At 56.3% G+C, this 15746-nt stretch overlaps 2 protein-coding genes across 7 annotated transcripts in view; one reads left to right on the top strand and one right to left on the bottom strand.

Annotated features, from left to right (window-relative positions):
• The first annotated feature begins 224 nt into the window (after positions 1–224).
• HYI (hydroxypyruvate isomerase (putative)) lies at positions 225–3228 on the top strand. Of its 4 annotated transcripts, XM_034962958.3 has the most exons (10): positions 306–443; positions 522–796; positions 885–969; positions 1380–1481; positions 2067–2181; positions 2373–2451; positions 2539–2588; positions 2669–2738; positions 2842–2976; positions 3075–3228. In XM_034962958.3, the coding sequence occupies exons 2-10, from the start codon at positions 598–600 to the stop codon at positions 3146–3148; spliced, it is 909 nt and encodes a 302-aa protein (XP_034818849.1). In that variant the 5' UTR covers positions 306–443; positions 522–597; the 3' UTR covers positions 3149–3228. The 4 variants fall into 4 exon arrangements, with proteins under 4 accessions (XP_054950379.1, XP_034818849.1, XP_063464326.1 ...); XM_055094404.2 differs by lacking the exon at positions 1380–1481 and having other exon boundaries at positions 225–443; positions 885–996; XM_063608256.1 differs by lacking the exon at positions 1380–1481.
• The window catches only part of SZT2 (SZT2 subunit of KICSTOR complex), a 61272-nt gene continuing 48750 nt past the window's right edge, over positions 3225–15746 (bottom strand). For all 3 annotated transcript variants that reach the window (XM_003812838.5, XM_063608225.1, XM_063608226.1), the window contains 26 exons: positions 15562–15680; positions 15286–15450; positions 14937–15021; positions 14610–14774; positions 14331–14498; positions 13793–13926; positions 12998–13164; positions 12777–12874; positions 12560–12692; positions 12248–12378; positions 12010–12110; positions 11760–11936; positions 11292–11559; positions 11111–11190; positions 10901–11026; positions 10582–10781; positions 8397–8487; positions 8122–8202; positions 7965–8039; positions 7218–7431; positions 6688–6841; positions 6415–6537; positions 5902–6307; positions 5658–5774; positions 4215–4283; positions 3225–4049 (listed from right to left, as the gene is read on the bottom strand). In XM_003812838.5, the coding sequence (XP_003812886.4) occupies positions 3906–4049; positions 4215–4283; positions 5658–5774; positions 5902–6307; positions 6415–6537; positions 6688–6841; positions 7218–7431; positions 7965–8039; positions 8122–8202; positions 8397–8487; positions 10582–10781; positions 10901–11026; positions 11111–11190; positions 11292–11559; positions 11760–11936; positions 12010–12110; positions 12248–12378; positions 12560–12692; positions 12777–12874; positions 12998–13164; positions 13793–13926; positions 14331–14498; positions 14610–14774; positions 14937–15021; positions 15286–15450; positions 15562–15680 (3791 nt within the window). In that variant the 3' untranslated portion in view covers positions 3225–3905. The remainder of the gene's footprint in view (positions 4050–4214; positions 4284–5657; positions 5775–5901; positions 6308–6414; positions 6538–6687; positions 6842–7217; positions 7432–7964; positions 8040–8121; positions 8203–8396; positions 8488–10581; positions 10782–10900; positions 11027–11110; positions 11191–11291; positions 11560–11759; positions 11937–12009; positions 12111–12247; positions 12379–12559; positions 12693–12776; positions 12875–12997; positions 13165–13792; positions 13927–14330; positions 14499–14609; positions 14775–14936; positions 15022–15285; positions 15451–15561; positions 15681–15746) is intronic.

The following is a 15746-nucleotide window of genomic DNA, read 5'->3' on the forward strand; positions in this document are numbered from 1 at the left end:
TGACTTTGAAGGCTATTGGAAAACACGAGGAAATACTCACAAAATAATATTCCATGAAAAAGGGCTATAAAACAGCATATACCGAATGATCAGAATTTCCAAAGAAAAAAATTGCATATTTTAAAATTTGGACGGGAAAGCCCACAGGCTAGTGGTGTGATAACTGGCGGTATAAAAGTGCTTCTTTATTTGGTCATACAGCTTTCAAATGTTGCTTAACGAACAGATAGCATTTTTATAATCAGAGGAAAGACTCAGTATTAAAGTGCGCGTCCCATCATTGCAACCGGGCCCTCGGGCAGCCAGCTCTCTCTTGCTTCGCGTCCGGCTCTCAGGCCCTGGAGCCCGGCCTCCCCACCTTCTCCCGGCGCGGGTCCTGCTCCTTTTCCGGCCTCCCTCGCTCCGCCCCTTCGCCTCTCCCCGTGATCCCTCTCTCGCTAACGGTAGGCGCCTTTCGTGAAGGCCCGGGTTTTTACAGCACTTCGCTTTTCTAACCACGAACAGTGCTCGTTCGTTTGCAGGGCCAGCAAGGAGAGCCCCGCCCCCGCCCGCCGCCTTTGGATCCCGCGGACTCCGCCCGGCCCGGCCTCCCCAGGCATGGCGCCGCTGCGCTTCTCCGCCAATCTGTCCTGGCTATTCCCCGAGCTCCCCGGCCTCCCCGCGCGGGTGCGGGCCGCGGGCAGCTCGGGCTTCGAGGCCGTCGAGGTGGCCTGGCCGTACGCGGAGACGCCTGAGGCGCTGGCGCGCGCCGCGCGTGAAGCGGGGCTGCGGCTTGTACTGATCAACACGCCCCCGGGTGCGCCGCGGGCCGGGAGGGCTGGGGGGTGCCGGGGCGCGGGCAGGGGAGTGCCCGAGCCGGGGGCTGAGGCCCGTTCTCTCTGCAGGAGACCAAGAGAAGGGGGAAATGGGGCTGGGGGCCGTCCCCGGGAGACAGGCGGCCTTCCGAGAGGGACTGGAGCAGGCCGTGCGGTATGCCAAAGCCCTGGGCTGTCCCAGGTACCCCGCTCCACCCCACCCCCACCCCTCTGTGACCCATGACCCTGATGCAGGTTCAGGGAGTCGAGGACGCCAGATCTGAGACGCTCAGAAGTCTGAGCCCACTGGTTTATCTCTGCCTCTGCGGTCCTGGTCCTTTGTAAATTGCCTTTTGTATTTTATCTGTCTTATGCCAGTCTGTTTGCCACTCTTTCATGCTCACCCCATGCTGGGATCCCATGCTGGGAGCTCAGTCTGCCTAGGCAGATAGGAGAGTAAATATATACAGTGATCCATTTGAGGACAGGCCTATTCCAGGAAGCTGTGGGAGCAGGGTAGGCACCTAACCCTGTCTGGATCAGAGAAAGCTGCTTACAGGTAGTGATGCTTGGACTGTCTTCAAGGAGTGGGCATTGCTTGATGGGCAGGAAGTTGAGTGTTCCTTGCAAGGGTGCTGTGGCAAGAGGAGGCCTGGTGTATTTGGCAGCGTTCCTGAGGCTGGACATGTATGTAGCCTGTTGGGATGGGGAGGCCTGGAATGTCTGCTTGGAGCTGGATGTGGCTGATAAGATCGGGGATGATGGGAGGAGGTGGACGGCTCAAAGTGGGGCTGATTCAAATGTCAAATCCTGCAGAGGCCAAACAGGCTCAGAAGGAACTGGCAAGAGGGGATCACTACTGGTCAATGGTGGGGGCAGAAAACAGATGGGAAGAGGCTAAGTAGATGCAAGGAGAGGAAGTAGAGACAGCAGCATGGAATACCTGAGAAGGGCAAGCAAAGGTCAGGACAATTTTTAAAGGTGAGAATTTAGCAGGTTACAGGTTGAGGAGAAGGACTGAGGGAAGGAAAGGTTTTGGAAAGTACTGGAGGCAGGAGGCGGTGGGTGGACACTGAGATGTCTGGGAAAGGGCTTGCCCCTCGACCATCACTGAAGTGTCTCTGAAAGTGCTGGGATACCTGGGCATCGTGACCCAGGTGCCATGGACTGGAGACCTGGGGAGACGGACGAGGGCTGGCACAGTCAGGGAATCCTGGAAGAGGTGCAGAGAGAGCCAAGGGAGGCAAGGCCTCCAGTCCATCTTCCCCACAGGATCCACCTGATGGCTGGCCGAGTACCCCAGGGGGCTGATCGAATAGCAGTCAAGGCTGAGATGGAGGCCGTTTTTCTGGAGAACCTGAGGCATGCAGCTGGGGTTTTGGCTCAGGTGAGAAAGGTGGAAACACACACGTACTTACATGTCTCTGTGGGTGTGCGGAGAAGGGGGTGCACAGTGGGGACAGCACGTGAGGCTGCCAGCCTAGGTCAGAGGAACAGGTGAGGGCCTTGACCAGTGACTGACTGATGGGGGACAAACTTGGGAAGGAGCTCTATTCACAGCACCCGACATGCTGCTAGGAGGACCTCGTGGGACTGCTGGAGCCCATCAACACCCGCATCACTGACCCCCAGTACTTCCTGGACACGCCCCAGCAGGGTACGACCCCAGCCCTGTCTCTCCTTCTGTCCCTTTTGATTCCTGTGCTCTTGAGGCTCACGGTCCCCTCCCTGGCTTCTCTTACAGCGGCAGCCATCTTACAGAAGGTAGGAAGACCCAACCTCCAATTACAAATGGTAAGTGGAAGGGGGTACTTCGCAGATCGGAAGGAGGGCGGGGCCTGCGGGGTCTCGGAATGTAGTATCCTCTTCCCTAGGACATATTCCACTGGCAGATCATGGATGGGAACCTGACAGGAAACATCCGGGAGTTCCTGCCCATTGTTGGTGAGAGGACCTTCCTTTGCCCTCCCACCCTTTCAATCCCCACATCTGTCCTTCAGGCCCTGGCAGGAGCCTGGACCCCACATTTGTCCACATCTGTCCCCAGGGCATGTGCAGGTGGCACAGGTCCCAGGCCGAGGGGAGCCCAGCAGCCCCGGAGAGCTGAATTTCCCCTATCTGTTTCAACTGCTGGAAGATGAAGGCTACAAAGGCTTCGTGGGCTGCGAGTATCAGCCTCGAGGTGAGGCGTGGCCCTGGGGAAGGGAGCTCTGGAGGGACCCGGACAGGGGCTGTTTTCTCCTTGTGGGCTAAGGTGCCGAGGCCTCCCTCTCCCTGCAGGAGACACAGTAGAGGGCTTGAGTTGGCTACGTTCATATTGGGATAGGCAGGGCCACCCAGAGGCTGGCCAGTGAGGGCCTGCACACCACCCACGTGCCTCCAGACAGCGAGTGACATCCCATCTCCTCCTCTGCATTAAAGATGACCTGCTGAACATTGTCATATGTCTCTGTAATGGGGTGGTGGGACACATAGTGTCTAACACTTCAGTTTCTCTGCTGCTTCCCTCCAATTGAGAAGCCAGTGCCAGGGTTGCTGTGAAGATGGGAGAGCTTCTGAACCCACCTCATTAAAGGATGAGAAACCCAGGGTCTGAGAGCAAAGGGACTTGACGGTGGCCACAAGTGCTTCAAAGGCAGAGCTGGGATTGGAACCCAGGTGTCATCTCGATGGGAATGTCCAGCAGTGATGTCCAAGTGGGAAGTGAAGACCCGAAGGCTCAAGGGACACAGTTGGCTGACAGTGGTCAAAGGCTAGGGGGCAGGATTCAGGCAGAGGAGCTCTAGGGGGTGTTTGCCACCCCGTGTGAACTCCCGAGACTCTACCAGGGGGGCCGAAAGGAGTACCCCAGAAGGGCCCAAGGGGTCCTCGGGGTTGACCTGACTCTCTGGAGTCCTGGATGGGTCAGTGGCTGTGGGTGTTTGGGGAGGGCGGTTCCTGCTGCCAGGCTGGTGCAGCAGACCCTCAAGACATAGTTACAAAGCCTTTGGTGTCACTCAGTGTCTGGCTTGCCCTGGGGCCCAGAAGGGCTGGTCAGTCCTGCCTCTGGCAGGCAATCTGGTAGGCCCATGATTCAAGGAACAGTGACATTCAGTGGTCCAGTCCACTCCCTCAGAGGAGGCGGGTCCAGAGGGTGAAACAGGCTGTGTTGATGACAGACTCCAGGTGGTGGTAGGTGGAGACCAGTTGGGCAGGGGGGCTCTCGCTGTCCTGGGGCTGTACTGGGAAGGGCTCTCGGAAAACCACTGTCAGAGACTGTGGGGAACACGGTGGGGATGCACTGGTGAGAGGAGGGCATGGGTGGGGATAGGAGGCAGGGCTCAGAAAGGGTGGGCACCCCAACCTCAGCAGGCTCCGAGGTGGAGCATTTGGGGTACGGCCTCCCATGAGGCTGACACAAAGCCCCCCACTCGTTCTTACCGTCTTTCCTAAGTGGGAGTCCAGAAACACTAGCACAAAGCAGTCAGTGAACTTCTGATTCAGCACAACCTGCAGTGAAAGATGAGGAGGGGACACAGACCCTACAGACCCTCCCACAGGGCATCCTGAGGTGAAGGGAGGATGAGGAGAGGCCTACTTCCATCTCCACACCTCACCCCGCCTGCACCCCGAGGTCACATAGGACCGTGTCTCCAAATTGAGCCTCAGTCCTCATCCTCGCTGGCTTGCTGGTCAGCCTGTCTGAGCTGCATCAGAATGAGGGGTAACAGTTGATCCTGGAGGCCCTACACAGAGCCTGGCACACTGAAGCCAATCAACAGAGAGTGCTGTACCCCTGGCACAACCTCCTTGCCTCCTGTCCTGGGACTCCTCTCTGACCACCCCTGGGATTGTCCTGTCGTCCCCTTATGTCCGTCTGCTCCCTAACGCTCTGCTTGGTGATCCATCCCGGGATGATTTGCTCTCCCAAGGCTTCAGTTACCGCCTGTTCACAGAGCTGCTGCCTAGGACTCTCCTGAGCTCGAATCCCTGATGCCTACAGACCTTGCAGACAGTGAAGGGCCTATGGACCCCAGACTCAGCTTGCCCCAAGCTGGGCTTGTCACCCTTCCCCAAAACCCACTCCTGCTCCAGCCTTCCCACCACCCGCAGGAGCACCTCCCTCCATTCACAACCGCCGACACTACTGCAGCCTCATCCTAACTGACCTTGGCTTCTCTGGGAGACCCTTCCTGCACCCTGAAATGAATCCTCTGCACAAGCACTGTGCTGCAGGACCCCTCACCTGGCTCCACCTCCTACTTTCTCACTTGAAGTCTTCTCTTGTAATGCCTCCTCTCTTGAACCTCAGCTCTGGCCGGGCCCATCTCTGTGGGCTCCTTAATGCCCTGTGCTTGTGTCCACCACCACAGTTATCTCTACCTGTCCTTTACAGCAGTGCTTTCACGCCTCAGTGTGCACACAAATCACCTGGGGAGACTGTCAACCTGCAGATCCCAAGTCAACAGTCTGAAATGTGGCCGGAGAGCCTGCATTTCAGCAAGCTCCCAGGTGCTGCGGCTGCTGGTCTGTGGACCACACTTTAAGTAACAAGGCTTCAAAGTCCAAGGGGTCCTTTCTGGGGCTCCAGCCTACTGACAAAGTTCTGACAGCTCCTTGGGTTGTCAGTTCCAGAGCCTGGCCCTCAGGATCTCAAGCCAAGGCTTGTATTCTTGGTGAGTCTTTGAGGGCAGAGCTGCTCAGAGAATCACATGCTGTAGCTCGATGCCCGGTACTGGAAGGGTTTTACATGTGTCTGTGTAGTCCCGTTCTGTCTAGGCCTCCCTCCAGAGCAGAGCTTGTTTGGTCAGGCTGAGGGGCACATCTGTTTGGTGAGGATTTCTGCTGTGTTTCCCTTTTCAGAGGAAGCTCAAGGGGACTTACCAGGTACTGAGTTCCCAAGTCTGGGCTTTGGAAATGGCGACAGCTCTGGGGGAAGCGGCTTAGGAGAACTTTGATCAGGCTCTGGTACCAGGAGACCGTCATGGATAGGAAGCAGTCCTGGGGGAGGAGCCACAGGCCTGAGTCTTCTGTGCCAGTCACCTCAGATTCCTGTGCCCTCTGCCCTGGCTGCCAGTGGAATTCCTGGCACCTATCCCAGCTCTTTCGGGAGCCCACAGTTCCTTACCAGCTGGGGGTCGATGTCCCCAATGGATTTGGCATGGACTGCTTCTAGGAGTTCCTCCAGCTCTGCCAGGGCCAGGCGCCCCCCTAGCCGCAGTCGATCAGGCCCTGGTGGCTCCAGCAAGAAGAGGCGCTTCCAAAGGGTGTCCCGACGGCAGTGCCCTCCAGCCAGCCGCACCAGCTGAGCCAGCCGTGCTCGTGCCATGCCCACCTCTGCAGCCAGTGGTGGGAACAGAGGAGCCGGTCCAGGCGCTAGAACAAGCCCTGAGGCCTCCCCAGGGCTGCCAGCTGAACTCCCAGGAGCCTCTGGCTCAGGGGGCAGTCTGGGTGGCTTCCGGAAGCGGCGCATGTCAGCAGTGAGCCTGGGGAAGAGCTCTCGCTGGCTGGTGAGCACCACGAAGAACTGTAGCCTGGGGTGGGGAGCAGGGCAGGAGAGTGGTGGTTGTAGCAGGAGACACACAGGGCAGGGTGGGGCAGGCTGGGAAATGGGCATGTTCAAGGTAGGGGATCTGCTGACCGCAGAACGTGCCGCTCAGCCTCTCCTTGCTCCTCAAAGGGTGCAGCACAGTGACAGACAAGCAGAGACACATCAAAGTCATCCTGGTGGCGAAGTCCCTCAGAGTCCAGGTAGGAGCCAGAACTGTGCAGGACGGGTTGGGGAGATGTCAACTCTGGGGTTCTAATAAAACAAACCTCACCCCTGCCCAAGAAAACACTGGTCTCCCTACTGCAAGTATGTCCCAACCCCAGCTCCTACAGCGTGCATGCTGGATGCCCCTCCCAGCCTTACCTGTGCCATGCCGACACCAGGGCATACTCGTTGTGTTCTGGGCCCCCTGGCCGGGCCATTCGCAATGGCTTCATGTGGTAAGAGCTGGCGTGATCAGCCACGTAGTTGTACAGCTGGTGGGCAGCAATGAGTGGTGTGGGGAGCTCCAATGTCCCTGAGGGGTAAGTAACAGGAGACAGCAGACACTAAGCCTAGGACAGACACACTGGTCTGGTGGGGCACAGGGATGGGAGTCTTTAAGGCTCTGACTGGCAGGCAGAGTGGGTCTGCTTTCCTTAGGAGCTCCTGCATTCCTGTGGAACACTGAGATGGGACAGAAGTGACTCAGAGGGCAGGGGACATGTGACATGGGGTCCAAACTCTGGTAAGAAACAGACACAGGACAGAAACATGGGGACGTGGTATGTGTGACATGAGATGATTAACAACATGGGACCACTTGTCCAGGGAGGTGGTCCCACCAGCCCTGACCTGGAGGCACCTGTGGCCTGTTCTTTTTTGGGTTCACTGGCTTGCCCTTGGGCACTGACCTTGGTAAATGTGATTGCGGCCAAAGTGGGGTCCGTCAGGGTGGTGGGCCAGGAAGTGTCGCAGGAAGGTGGTGAGGTGGTAGCCGTGCCGCAGCACCAGGTGGGCACCTAGCACGTGCTGATGCACGAGGCGCAGATGGAAGTCATAGCTGAACGAGTGCACGTGCATCAGGTCCCGCACCTTGTCACACTCCTCTGTGAACAGCATGGACAGCTGGGGAGGCAGCAGCAGGAGACAGGGTTAAGGTATGGCTGCACTGGCTGCCCAATACACATTTCCCTCCTTCCGTGGGAAGAAGCGCAAGATTTCCCCTGCTGCTGTGGCCTAGTGGAACGCCCTCTGCCAGAATGGTTTCTGTGGGAAGGCCTCCCCATTCTAGCCTCCCTTTTTCATACTGTAACTATTTCCATGAAACTAGGGCCATTTTCAGAAACTGGGCCATTTTGCTCTATCCCAGATTCCATCAGGGTCTGCCACAGACTCTAGATGACTACAGGCCAGACCAGGCACTGTGCTGCCTCAGGGCTACAGCTGAACACGCTTTGGATGACCGATGGGGTCAGCCTTGTAGTGAGTGCAGTCATGGCACCAGAATGAGCACTGACCTAGCCAGGCCATAGCAGTGAATAAGTCACTGGGCCAGCCCGCCTACTGCATTACTCTACTGCCCAGCAAATGGGACATGCAGCCATGCTGCCCACAGCACACTGGGGTGCACTGACTGTGCCCATAGCTCATTCACATACCTGTGAGTTGACAGCCTGCCCCATTGGGATTCGGGAACATTCCAGGGCAAACTGTTTGACACAGAAGTAACAGCCCTGGAGGGAAGGTGAAGATGAGATCAGGAAGGCGAGAGACAGGTGGGTCTGGCTGTCTCCACTCAGTGCTCCTCCTGCTTACCTGGAATGCCAGTTCCATGAGGATGATGCCCCCAGGCAGTGCCCGCTGCAGGTGGTAGGTGGTTACCGGAGAGCTAGTGCTCTGAAGAAAGGAAAAAGGGGGCAAGGTTTGGGGGCTCACCAGCCTCGAATCAGTAGGGTGGAAGTCCCTTGGACCCTGACTTTAATGGTGTCAGTCTGGGATCAGTGACCTCGGTACATCACTCAGGGTCAATGACCTCAGCCCGTGGGAAAGTAATTTAGCATCAGTAACTTTACCATTATATGACAAGTTACCTTGGGGCTCCCATCAGTCTTGGTTTTAGGGCAGGAGAAGGAGCCTCGACCCTCTGTTCCAAGGATAGCCATGGCCCGTGGCCGGCTGGTGCTATAGAAAAGGAGGAGGGATAAGAGGATGAGGCAGGCTAGTGGCATGCAGTCACGGTGATCAGACCCAGAATCTGTTTTATATGGAATCATTTTGCAAGGGAGGAAACAGACCCACAAAGTTGCCACTGTGAGTGGCAAGGCTGGGCCTGGAGTCCAGGTCTAGACTGCAAGGCCGGGCTCTCTCCGTAGCAGCTGCTGCTTCAAGGGAGGCAAAAACAGTGCTCAGTGGGGAGGTGGAGACTAAGCCTCTGCTACTGAGAGGGTGTGTGCTGGGCAGGAAAGAGAAGGGGGAAGGTGATGCCTGTCTACAATTTGATTAGGAAAATTCAAGGAGATGCTTGATGCCTGGTTAGGTACCTTCCTCTGAGAGGGCAAAGCTGCTGTCTTTTGATTGGGGGATGGCAGTTCCAGGCTTTCAGAGGCCTACTGCTCGTTACAGTTTAGTGCAGAGGATAGGGGAGAAGGGAAGCAGGGGAGGGACTGGGAAGAAGGGACAGAACAGAAGGGGTTGGGGGGACCCACTCACGCCAAGGGGCTATAAACTGCCAGAATTCTTGCTGGGGGTCAAAACCTCTGGTGGAAAAAATGTCCCATTTAAACCTCAAGGAAACTGGGACAAGACTTAGTGATTGGTGATTGTTAAAGATTGGTGGGAAGGGAAGACCTGGCTTTAAATTTTGCTGTAGAAACATTTTTTTTTTAACCCAGTGTCTAAAGGAATTCAGATTTGGGGGGAAGAGTGTAACTGATGGCAAGTGTGCAAACTAAAGTCCTTTAGAGAAGCTCCTAGAGCTGGGAACTGGCTGTCAAGATAGCAAGCTGGGCAGCTCCTCCCCAGGGTAGGAGGGGCCAGCCTGGCCTCTGAGATGGGATCACAGGAGGGGCAGGCACGCCTTCTCTTCCTAATGCCTGGAAGAGAGGGAAACCTCGGGAGTGGGGAGCTAGTCACAGAAACATAAGAGAGTTGGAACTGGCATTTCTGGACTACTGGCTTGAAAAGGTTCTAACTGAAAACAGAGAGGAGGGAGAACATGCCTTGATAAACTCACAAATCTGGAGACACGAAAGCAGCTGTGTGTAAGGTGAACAGCTCATTTTTCGCATACAGCCACTGGGAAAGGGCAGAGAACACAGAATCTGGAGAGGAACATAGAGCAGGGGCCACAAACACGGGAATCTGAGATTTGACAGTGGATGAAAAGGTGGCTGCAGAGTTGTCCCTGAGCTCAGGGGAGATGGAGGTGGCAACAGACGGGCTGCCTACTTCCCAAGACTCAGACCTGTCAGTACTGGCCAGTGGGTGAACATGACCAAGAACAGGCCAAGGACAGTGATGCAAGTAGGCCTAGCACAGAGGTCCTTGGTGAGAAAAGGACTTCCCTGGGCCGAGAACTACATCAAATCTCAGGAGAGGTCAGTGGGATGATAAGGACAGGAATCATTAAGTCCTAGATCCAGAGGCTTAGGAGCATGTACAAGATTCACATGTGCAGGCCGGGCGTGATGGCTCACACCTATAATCCTAGCACTTTGGGAGGCTGAGGTGGGCGGACTACCTGAGTTGAGGAGTTCAAGACCAGTCTAGGCAACATGGTGATACCCCATCTCTACTAAAATACAAAAAAGTAGCCAAGCAGGGTGGCGTGCACCTGTAATCCCAGCTACTTGGGAGACTGAGGCACAAGAATTGCTCGAACCCAGGAGGTGGAGGTTGCAGTGAGCCGAGATCGCGCCACTGCACTCCAGCCTAGGCGACACAGTGAGATTCCATCTCCAAAAAAATTCACATGTGGGGATGTATGCAAGTGTGTAAGTGTACAAGATGTGTGTGGGCATGAGCTTTGTGAAAATGGACACAGTTTTGTACGAGTGTCATCATGAGTTCCATAAAGCATACAAGGTCTGCAGGACACGCATGAGGGCTGTGTGAAAGTATCTGAGACCCTCACATGAGTGCAAGCCTGGTGGGATAAACATGCACAGGCCCAGCCCAAACTGTCAACATAGGACCTTGTAAAGAGAGGAAGGGCCTGTGGGGCCTCACTTGCAGTGCAGGAGGAGAAGACAGAAGGGAAAACAGGGACAGGCTCACCTGCGGGCGGGTGAGGGGGGCCGCAGTGGTACCAGCACAAAACCTATGCTCTGCAGATACTGCACATATTGCTGCAGGAAAGCCAAGCTCAGCTCCTTCAGCCAAGGCTCCTCACGGGCTCCCGGGGGCGACACATCCAAGGATTCACAGCTTGTGGGGGCCTCTCGGCTCCCAGACCCTGACTCAGGGCGATGGCGCCGCTGTGAGAGTAAAGATCAAGGAAGACTCTCCCCATTGTCAACCATCCTGCTGGGGATGGAGGAGGGGGGTCACTGTGGGGTAAGCAAAGGTCTGCTAGAAGTCTGGGAGTCAGCCTTACCTGCCCGTCAGGGGGTCCAGAGGTCTCTGGGGGCCCATGCAGCCAGGCAGCTGGGTCGAAGAGCATGGCTGTTGCACAGTAATGCACCAGGCGGGATGACTGCTTCAGGGTCTCCAGCTCTCCAGCCTGGGGAAACAGGGCAGTGAGCATGGAGCAGTGACGGGGCAGGATCACAGATCCTCAAGGAAGATGCAAGCTGGGGTCACTCACACTGATGGGCATGGTGGCTGGGGTAGAACGCTGCTGCCAGGTTACAAACAGGTTTTCCATCTTCATCTGGCGCTCCAGCTCTGAGGGTTGAGGGCATTAGTAGTAGCCCCAGGCATTGTCACCCCCTTCCTCCCAGACTCCACAGATTTCCTGTCCCTGCTGCCTGGCCCAGTACCCTCACCTCTGCGCTCTGCCATCTTGATCTCTAGGAACTGTTGTCCATGGTAGGTGACAGGATCAGGAGGTCTGGGCACAGGACCAAGTACGGAGCTGGGGCGGGCAGCCGTGATATCCCTTAGGGCCTCGTCAAAGGGGAATGTGTCCAGGGGAAGAGGACCCCCACCACGAGAGGACCCACTCAGCCGGCCCTGCTCACGGCTCAGCGGGGGACTTGCACTCCGGATGAGGGTCTCCACTTCCATGGTCGGCAGCAGGAATGGGTTTGGCTCCTGAGAGATGGAGCATTGCAATGGGTTCATAGCCTTTGCCCTCGGACCCTCTCTCTCATCCCAGGGCTTCCTCTCTCAGACTCTCCCTCCCCACTACCTCTGCCCTCAGTCTGTCCCATCTTTCTGGCTTCTGAGCTGGTTTTTCCTTTAACTGACCCCTCAGTAGCCAAAACTATAGGAAGAACCAGAGCAGCAGGTACCTTTTCATCTCGCACGGGGAAGTCCAACTGGCCATAATGATGGAAGAGGCCAAGCTTCTGGCTGAGTAGGCAGAAGATGAGATGGGCTCGTGCATTCTGCCACTGCACCAGGCGAACCAGCGCTCGGCCCAATGCTGCCCCCAGGTCTGGAGCCCAGTTGTAGGTCAGCAGCTGTAGCTGGAGGTCGGGGGTCAGGGTCAGTGAGATCACGGAACCCCTCTTCCCACCCAGTCCCTGGCCCCATATTTACCTTCTTGTCCACAACCTCTAGTAGCAAGAGCCTCTGCCGGGGAGCATTTCGCCCTGAGCTCCCATCACCTCCTGGCTCGAAGCGCTGCATGGCTTTGGCAGCTACAGGGTGGGGGAGGGGCATAATAGGGGCCTGGGAACAGATCCCCCTTGATCCCACCCTCCCCTCTGCAAGGTTGGAGACCCCACCAGTTACTCTTAGCCTACCCGCCCCCCGCCCCCCCAGGCAATGCCCTCACCCTGCTGTGTTGGTCTCCTCCACTGCAAGAAGTTCCTTCCCAGAAGCAGCAGATGCCGCTCAGCTGCAGGGCGGGGAGAGGGGCCCAGTTGCCCAGGGGAACAAGGGCCGAAGATCTCTGGCTCTGAACCCCTATTGAAAGGGAGGACAGACAGAAAGGCCATCCATGACACCACTCCCTGGCCTAGCCTTCACCTCCCTGGGCCTTGTTTCCACCTCTCCTAGCTCAGCTTCCTCAGGTTTGGCTTCCTGTAGGCCCAGCTTTTAGGAAGTCTAGGGGAGTTCCCTTCAATTCTATAGGATCTACACTCACAAATGCTGCTCAAAGATGCGGACACTGGTGTCTCCAGCCATTGAGGTGACCAGTGCGGTGAACTCAGACAGGATGGATGGAAGGAGGAACCGGGACACCATGTGGGCAGAGCTTCTGGACACTGAGGCACAACCTAGGAGGCAGAGGAGTCACTGTGAAGCTGCAGGATGGAGACCAGGCTGGGGTTGAGGGATGGGAGGGGAGGCTGGGGTCTCACCAATCTGAACCATAAACTCCATCCAGCGCTGAGCAACACGGGCAAACACAGGATGAAGGGTCCCCACCTCACCCTCTTCTAGCTGTGTTGTCCGGCGCCTGAAGACAGTGGGAGTAAGAGCCTCATGTCCATACATGACACTTGTATGTTTATACAGACCAAGGCCCATCTGTGACTTCACACCCATACCCTCCTAGGGCACACCACCACCACACACATACTTTTGTCTCTGGGCTCCAGAATCTGAGCCTGGCGCCCGCTCAGCTCCACCAGGAGTCCGAACACTCTCGGTTTTGTGACGCCTCCGGCCCCGAGTGTCTTCTGGCCGATCCAGGACAATGTCGTCAGTTGTTTTGGGGGAACCCAAATCCCCACATTCTGTTTTACTCTGGGGGCAATGCAGTGAATGAGGAAGGGCTACTGGGAAGAGGAAAGGTGTGGGATGGAGGCACTATGGAACAGCAGTGAGCTAGGAGGATTCAGAGGTCTGGGTTCAGACCCTGGCTTCCCCAGGGGCTGGCTAAGGAGCCTTGGGCAGGTTACCTAACTTTCCTGAGCCTCACCTTCCTCACTGTAAAAGCTCTACTTATCTTGCAAGCTGTTGTGAGGATCCGACAAGAAAAATGGAAGTGAAGGCACAAAGTAAGTTAAGGCTCCCTCTACATCAGTGAGAACTGCCACATTCTACAAACTCCAGTCCAAAAGACAGAGCAGTTTTTGTTTTGCTTTTTTGAGACAGAGTGTTTGTGTGTTGCCCAGGCTGGAGTGCATTAACAGGCATGATCACAACGTACTACAGCCTTGAACTCTTGGCCTGAAGCAAAATCCTCCCATTTCATCCTCCTGAGGAGCTGGGACTAAAGGTACACGCCATGGTGTCTGGCAGGACAGAGCAGTTTTATATGAAAGGACACTGTGGCAAGGCCTATGGGGGACTGGGAAGCAGGAGGGAGTGTAGGAGGAGCTAGGAGGCAGGCAGAAAGGTAGATGCCCACTTCACCACTTCCTTCCATTACCAGCATATCCCAGAAGCTACGCCGGCCTGCTTTGCTGGGTGGAGTCACAGGCTCCCCAGGGACAGGGGCAGGGGGAAAGGTGCTAGCTCGGCCTGCAGAGCTCTTAGTTTCCAACGATCCGTTCCTGAGACTTCCTGTGGACATCAGACATTACAGACACCCATCACTGATCATCAATCCCCATTCTAGAAAACTGAACCTCAAGACTGGTATGACAGTGACTTGCCACCTATTCTACCTGTCAGTGAATGACAGTATATACAACTGATAGTGTGCTGCTGCATGTGTTTGTGTGAAGTGAGCCTCTGATGCAATAGCCCTCTCTAAGTGGGTGAGCAGCTGCATCCATTCACTGCTGCCAGTGTAGCACCTGGATGATGCCCAGACAAGCTCACGGACAACTGTGAATAAGTGGTTCTGATGTAGTAGTTCTCTGACATGCTTCCCCTAAACGCCACCTTTGCACGCTCACCTGCCACACTGTCCTGCTTGGATCTGTGACATTCTCTGGACCCCAGGGACCTCTTGACTTGCATACCTGTGGGTGTGTCCTCTGTACATAGTGAAGCTGGCAGCAGCTGAAGCTCGATGATGGCATCGGCCAGGGCCTGGCGAGCTGCTCCTCGGAGTTTCTCCTCCAGCTGCACAATACTAATGTTCCCCTTTTCCCACACATCCAATCGAAGCCGTGGGGCCCCATTCTGAGCTGGAAGGAGAACAGGGACACTTGAGGGTGTCCCTAGATCCCACTCTACTCACCACCCTTACCTCCCACAGCAATAACTGAACACCTCATCCTCTGACCAAGCTGTCCCACCTGAAGAACTGTCCAGAACAACCGGGCAGCGGATGACCTGGGTCAGTTGCTCAAATTCCTCCTCTCGCAGTGGGTCTGGGGGTCCCGGAGAGGAGGGGGGCCACAACGCCAGTGACAAGGGGGCCCCTCCTTCATCCACAAAGGCTAGAGTGATGCAGGCAACCCCTGGGTAGAAATCCATAGGAAGGCTCAGCTCTGGGACTTGCAGACCACCCCTCCCACGACCCTCCACTCAGCTGCAAGCCTGGGAAACGTCCTCTTAGCAATAGGATGACAAAAGGCTTTCCCTCACCTGGTGGTGCCACAGGCCCGTGCCCTGCACCGTACCTTTGCCCCCAGTGCCCTGTCCACCAGGCTTGTTATACAAGTAGATGTCCAAGTCAGGGAGGCCACCCTGTGGTGGGAGTGGATGCTGGGGAAAGAACAGCCACAGAGCACTAAGAGCAAGCAAATGGACAAAACCCTCGGGGATGGGTGCCCACAGTGGGGAATGTGGTGCAGGTAGACATGGGAGCATGAGAAGACACAGGCGGGTAATAATGGTCCCCGGGGGGGCATGGGTGTACCCAGGTCCATGGGCAAAGGTACATATAGGGGTATCGGTAGGAAAGAGTAAGTGCGTGGGGCAGGGGGCAGGGGTGCACGTGAGTGTGGAGAGAGATGAGTGCCATCTCACTTGGAAGTGGTTCCGGCTGTTGCTATCTGTGTACTTGGGAGAGTGCAGGAAGATGAGCAAGTTCTGCCGTAGGTACCATGCCAGGGCTGGAAGCCAGGGCCTGCAGGAGGTGGGTAGGGCCAGATGCAGCACCTCTGAGGGGAGACTTCCAGGGGGCTGGATGAACTGCAGAGTGGGAAGAAGAGGGCAGAGCTGAATGCAGAAGTTCCAGCCTAGACTGTCCTGGAACCTGTGGCTGAGTCTGGGAAGGATGCTGGTGCCTAGAGGGGAGCTGACCTCCACATCAGCTGGTGTCAGCTTGCAGTTCCGAACAAGCATAACTGTGATGACGTCCAGCGTGGCCTCATCCAGGCGCCGACATAGAACTCGCACGAGCTCATCCGTGATCTCAGGACCTTGACACAGCCATGGTGGGAAGGTGGGGACACTGGTAGAGGATCCAGCTACCCCCATAGCAGCCC

The sequence above is a fragment of the Pan paniscus genome, chromosome 1 (genome assembly GCF_029289425.2).
Source record: "Pan paniscus chromosome 1, NHGRI_mPanPan1-v2.0_pri, whole genome shotgun sequence".
NCBI lineage: Eukaryota > Metazoa > Chordata > Mammalia > Primates > Hominidae > Pan > Pan paniscus.

Excerpts from the sequence above, each read along its gene's own strand:
- HYI (XM_034962958.3), top strand. The coding sequence starts at position 598 with ATGGCGCCGCTGCGCTTCTCCGCCAATCTGTCCTGGCTATTCCCCGAG. Across the intron at positions 2,182-2,372 it reads CAGCTGGGGTTTTGGCTCAG|GAGGACCTCGTGGGACTGCT; the intron begins GTGAGAAAGGTG and ends ACATGCTGCTAG. Across the intron at positions 2,739-2,841 it reads GGAGTTCCTGCCCATTGTTG|GGCATGTGCAGGTGGCACAG; the intron begins GTGAGAGGACCT and ends ATCTGTCCCCAG.